Here is a 6,595-nt window from a genome sequence, read left to right as displayed (position 1 = left end):
TAAACTGTATAGTGAATTGTTTGTTATCTAATTTTAGCCATGTAGGGGTTTTGTAATTTTCAAGAAGAAGAAGTCAAAACAGAACATGAATGGTTTGAATTTTCCTTAAAACAAAACAAAACGTTACGATTTAATTAACAAAAAAAGAAGTAAACTGTTTTTTATTTTGGTATAAATACTAAATGTGGAATACATTTTGGTATAAATAAGAACGAATGCAGATCTTTCTTTTTATCTGAAAACAAAACCAAACTTTAAACACTTTTTATACGAAAATCTAGAAAGAAGATAAACAATGGAAAGTGTGAAAGTTTTTTCTTTTGCTTTACTCCTTTTTCTCATTTTCTCCGTTGGTACCTCTTCTTTCTTATAATTTGTCAAATTTAAATCATAAAAATCCTTGAACTCATCATTAGACCAAAAAAAACACAAAACTGTTTCAATTATGTGTGTGATATATATATGCAGATGTTGAAGGATAAAATGTAGAATGTGGTTCGTCGTTGTGTTGTAATAGCCACCCGAAATTTTGAAAGTGCAACACAAACAATGACAACGAGAGATGCAACAGTTGGTGTCTCAATGGCTACATCAATGGAAAAGGCGGTTTCTGCAAACCTATGTGAAAAGACCCGACCCGTTTTTTTTTAATTCATTAATTAATAGTCTCATACCTACTAATTAACCTAACTGAATTAACCCAACAATAAAACATCATGCACACCGGAAACATATTAAACCAACACCATTTAATCATAACATTAATTAACCAATCATTCAATAACCACAATTTACACAAGCGACCTAGCATGCCTCTAAACCAGGTTCCAACAACAATTAACATATTCATAACATAGCAATCGAGACTCTAGATCATCCTCCTCTCCTCGCCATGATTCCACGGATCACACTATACCTGCACCACAAACACAATGAGATGCGTGAGTATTATCACAAATACTCAGTGAAGTGATTCTCCCATCTACTAGGCTATACACACAAGCATATTATACCAATCTAACATGCATCGGATTACCCAAAACAAACAAACCAAGCATAAAATTGGTGTCGAGCAACACCAACCCCGCAGAAACCCTGAAATCGCCTCTCAACTCCCCAGAGAACGAATCCATCACCTCCAAAGCTCCAAGCATGATCCCTAACACTCAAACATACAATAACAGCAACCAAAACACACAAACATGGCCACACAAAACAAATCCAACCATCCAAATCAATCAAACACACATAAGAAAGGTTAAACATGCTTAGATCAGCCATAGTCACGCACTCACCTCTAAAACAAGAAGGAACAGCAACAAAACAGGGACTAGCAAGGGTGAAACAACCTCCACAGACACCAAACACCACGGATCTAACCTCCTCTAGCCTTGATCCACCAAGAACACGCCTCAAACTCACAAAACACTCACTCAAAGGCACCAAAAGATCATCTCACACTCTTTGCTCTTTGCTAACTTCTAAAAGCGGCTGAAAAGAGAACAAGGACGACCTTTTCTCTTTTAAAGCGTCACTTAGGGTTAATCCCAAACCAAACCCAAGCAAACCGCAATTAAAATCGAACCCAACCAACCTGAAAATTGTTGGTATCGTGCGACACCCTCCCTTGATGTCGATCGACACCACCTATTTTTGAACACGGGCGTTACACTATGTCTCACGGAGGACAATATCACTGCTACTGTTAAATCATAACTTATGACAAACATCACTATTCATAAATGTTATTAACCCACTATAATTAAAAATAATAATGCATTCTCTTATGTTTCATGTTGCGTTATTTTGTGTTTGTATTATTGCTAATATTTGCATGACTTGATACTACTAATGATAAGAAGAAAAAAAATTATCGTTAATCAAAAAATAAAATAAAAAATAAAAAAACTTTAGTATTAATAAATTATAATATTTTAAATTCTTTTAACCCTTTGCACCCCAAGAATAAAACAGTTCGTATAAAAAAGTTTCTCATAAAAAGAAATAGTTCTATTAGTATCACATTAAAACACATTAAAAATGCATTCTTCGTTATTACTCCCTCTGTTCCTAGAAGATGATTTTTTAGGAGATAAAATTTGTTTCAAAAAGATAATTGTTTTAAGTTATCAATGCATTATTAATTACGATTTACAAAATTCAAAGTTAATAACTAAATCTTATTGGTTTAAAATTATAAAAAAACTGTGAATCAGAAAAAATGATACAATTATCTTCAATTTTTAGATTTTTTCTTAATAGGTGTGAAAAAACTAGAAAATTATCTTTTAAGAACACGGGGAATAGTTGATATTTTTCGGCAACAAATGAAAAGGTTGACTTTATTCAACTTAAAATCACATCTGCAAAATTCGCGTTTCAAATGCCTCACTGAAAGCTTTGGTTGGAGATGTTTTGAATTTCTCCCTGTTTCATGTCCCCTGGAGCGTTAGGATATTTATCCGGTGTTTGGGTAATGCTGGGCTAGTGGAAGATGCAATTTTGGTTTTTGATCGAGTTAGAGAGATGGGTCTTTGTGTTCCGAATGTATATAGTTATAACTGTTTGTCCATAGCAATTTCAAAGTCGAATTCAAGCTCGGCTGAGTTGGAGCCTTGAGTGTTTCAATGAGATTCTTAGTGGAGGCTGGCTTGATGAGCATATTTAAACTATCTTGGTTGTATCATTTTGCAATTGTGTGTCAGATAGAGAAGCGGCTAGGTTTAGAATGTGCTTTTTCTTATTTCTCTTAAGCATATACAACACCGTATATATACAAAATAAACTAGGTTTACTTCTACTTGGAGAGCAAGCTATACAATTTCCTTTTCTCCACACAATATATATGTATATCTTCTGATACTCCCCCTCAAGTTGGAGCATGAAGATCACAAATGCCCAACTTGGACGACAAAACTTCAAACTGATCTTAACTCAAAGCCTTGGTCCATCGTGGATCAAGAAGGGCTTGTTTATAAGAATTAGGTTCCACCGCATCCAAGACAGCTGCTAAGAAATCTCGATGGACTGAATGGTACAAGACTCGGTGGTGAGCTTGTATTAGGATAGATAGGATGGCTTCACAAGATGGCGGTCGCTTCTCTCTTGTGAAGGAAAGATGGTCGTTGATGTAGATCTGACACGATGGCGGTCGCTTCTCTCGTGTGGGATCGAATGAAGGGGAAGTGCTGGCGGAATGAAGTACACCACAGAGATGTGATTGGTCTCTGATACAGTACACGAACTCAGCCTTGTGGAATCACACACACAAGACAAAGAACAAGCTTTTCTCTTAAGAACACTTAAGGAGAAAAATTGAAGAAAATTCGGTTTCTTTATTGATAATAGGGTGAAAAATCGTACAACTGCTGCAGGGGGACTTTATAAGAGTCCATCAGCTAGCCCTAGGGCCAAAAATAAATGCAAAGAAATACAAAAGGAAACAAATAAAAAGCAAACACAAAACCCATTGTTTTTGGAAAGAAAATGACAAAATAAAGAAACTAATTGTGCACACTTAAACTCACTTGAAGGGCACGTATTCTAGCCGTTGTTGGGGCTTAGTGAACCTGCAAATATCGAAAATACTGAATAGAACTTACCTGGATGCGATCTAGGCCCAATCGATGTTCTCTGAACTACGTCTTGATCTACTTCAGGGGTCTTGTCAGGTGCATGTTTGTTTGTTGGTTTCTTGAAGTAGATGGTTTCTTGGAGTTTCTCTTGGGTAGCTTGATCAGTCTCTTGAAGCTCTTCCAAGTCCTTGATGTCTTGTTCTTGATCTTCACTCTCTCGATCACTCTCGAAGGTGAAGCTTGTTTTGCTCGTCTCTTGTGACTCCATTGTCTTCTCTTGGATTCTAGAGGTTTCTTGACCTGTCAAAGAAGAATTCATACCTGGGGAAATGGTATGTTCAAGACTCATTTGGGTGAATGCTTCAGCAAGCTCTTCCTCGGCGATGGGATCATATCCGTCATGATGGAGTAAAGGTGGTACAGACCAGTTGACGTAGTTCAGCTCTAGTGAGCTCACAATGTCTTGTACAGCTAGGTTGAACCTCTTTCTAAGTTGTTTAGACTTTGAACGAGTCATGGGACCTACTGGAACGACTGGTACAGGGTGTGGTACAGGATCTGGTACAGGATCTGGTACTTGATCTAGTTCAGCGGGTTGGGCAGGATAATCGATGTCCGCATCACTGAAGAGAACATATTATCAGATATATATAATTTGTAAGAGGGTATGGTGTGTTACGGTGTTACCTTGGACCGTTGACAAAGACTCTGTATCAAAGTCAGGGAAAGCGTGATGGGGGTCTTGCGTACACTTAGCTGTGTGAGTAACATAGCCTTTTAAACTCACAGATGGAAATTTTTGACGCTTGCCTTTGCCCATGTCATCGTCCGCTGAAAACGGTAACGGATCCGAAGGTACAACAAAAGAAAAAGGTGGTAATTCACTAGAAGGTGGAGCTGGTGATACAACTAAAGACGAAGGAGAAGACACAACTACATGCTGCGTTGGTATCACGTTCGCTGTCGGGGACGGTGAAGACGGAGCCTCGACCACATCATGGTCAACGTGAGGGGTAATCCCGCTTACTAGATGTGTAGGTGATAAATCAACAATCCAATCACTATCAAATGCTGCTCACTTGGGGTTGTAACAGAGGGAAACACTGTTTCTTGAAAGACAACATCACGGAAGATAAAGAACTCGTTGCTCTCGAGATCATAAACTTTCCATCTTTTCTTGCCAAAAGGGTACCCCATAAAAATACAATGTCGACATCAACATGAATTAGTGAAAAACTATCCATTGCTTTATAGAACTCTCAGAAAATACTTCTCTAGTTTGCTTAGCTTTAAAACATACGTCACATACTCACATGTGTTAGAATGTGATGAGAGTTTGTGATATGAAGAATTAATATTTACTCTCATATAAGAAAAATATTTGGGTTCACCCTTAGGGGTGGAGCACTGTTGTTCACCCCCTCTTAATTAGCGAATCAAAATATAAGAATATGCCACTTAATTTTTTTATTTAAAAAAGTAAATTAAAATTAAAATAAATAAATAAATCAAATTAAGGAAACAAATTCTGTAGGATTTTTATTAAGGAAATATTTTTTGGTTTGGATTGAAAAATTAGTGGTTCGGGTTTAGATTTTGTAACTAAACAAAATTATATTTTGGTTGGATTGACAAAATAGTGGTTAGGGTTTAGATTTTGTAATTAAACGAAAGTATCGGTTTGGGTTGACAATATAGTGGATAGAGTTTAGATTTTGTAATTAAACGAATTTATGGTCCTTCAAAAACTAAACAAGCCCATTTTTGTTAAATTGTATACAGAATTGTTTGTTATCTAATTTTAGCCATGTAGGGGTTTTGTTATTTTCAAGAAGAATAAGTCAAAACGGAACATGAATTATTTGAATTTTCCTTAAAACAAAAAACGTTACGATATAATTAGCAAAAATGAAGTAAATTGTAGTTTGTTTTCATCAACAAATCAACTAAATGTGGAAGAAAATATATAATAACTAAATGTGGAATACATTTTGGTATAAACATCAACAAATCAACAAAATGTGGAAAAACAATAATACTAAATGTGGACTACATTTTGGTATAAATAAGAACGAAATCATATCTTTCTTTTTATCTGAAAACAAAACCAGACTTTAAACACTTTTTAAACAAAAATCTAGAAAGAAGATCAACAATGGCAAGTGTGAAAGTTTTTTCTTTTGCTTTACTCCTTGTTCTCATTTTCTCCGTTGGTACGTTTTTCTTTCTTATAATTTGTTAAATTTAAATAATAAAAATCCTTGACAATGACAATGAGAGATGCAACAGTTGGTGTCTTAATGGCTGCAGCAATGGAAAAGGCGGTTTCTGCAAACCTATGTCTCACGGAGGACAATGCCACTGCTACTGTTAAATCATAACTTATGACAAACATCACTACTCATAAATGTTATTAACCCACTATAAATAAAAAATTATGCGTGCGCTTATGTTTAATGTTGCGTTATTATGTGTTTGTTTCATTGCTAATATTTGCGTGACTTGATACTACTAATGATAAGAAGGAAAAGCTTTTATCGTTAATCAAAAATTGCAAAAAATAAAAACTTAGTATTAATAAATTATAATGTTTCAAATTCTCGTAACCCTTTGCATCCAAAAAATAAAACAGTTCGTATAAAAAAGTTTCTCATAAATAGAAATGTTCTATTAGTATCACATTAAAAAAAATGTATTCTTTGTTAGTATTCCCTCCGTTTCTAAAAGATGATTTTTCTAGGGGATCAAATTTGTTTCAAAAAGATATTTGTTTTAAGTTATCAATTTTTTATTATGTACGATTTATAAAATTCAAAGTAAATAACTAAATCTTATTGTTTCAAAATTATAAAAAACTGTGAATCAGAAAAAATGATAGAATTATCATTAATTTTTAGATATTTTCTTAATAGGTGTGAAAAATCTAGAAAAAATATCTTTTAAGAACACGGGGAATTTTATTATATAAAGTTGGGTTTTCAAAGTTAGTCATTAACAAGATCGTGACACGTGTAAATTGA

The 6,595-nt window shown here is 34.7% G+C and overlaps 1 protein-coding gene and 1 pseudogene across 1 annotated transcript; both read left to right on the top strand.

Annotated features, from left to right (window-relative positions):
- The first annotated feature begins 295 nt into the window (after positions 1–295).
- On the top strand, positions 296–1,709 carry LOC111829061 (annotated as a pseudogene).
- Positions 1,710–5,730: 4,021 nt separating this feature from the next.
- Positions 5,731–5,949, top strand: LOC111829071 (defensin-like protein 22). Its single transcript, XM_023777747.1, is given in 1 exon segment — positions 5,731–5,949. A coding segment is annotated over 1 exon segment (219 nt).
- The last annotated feature ends 646 nt before the right edge of the window (positions 5,950–6,595 follow it).

Source organism: Capsella rubella, unplaced genomic scaffold (assembly GCF_000375325.1).
Source record: "Capsella rubella cultivar Monte Gargano unplaced genomic scaffold, Caprub1_0 scaffold_8, whole genome shotgun sequence".
NCBI classification, from domain to species: domain Eukaryota; kingdom Viridiplantae; phylum Streptophyta; class Magnoliopsida; order Brassicales; family Brassicaceae; genus Capsella; species Capsella rubella.
Note: the sequence above shows the minus strand (reverse complement) of the source record. Positions and strands in the feature narration are given on the sequence as shown.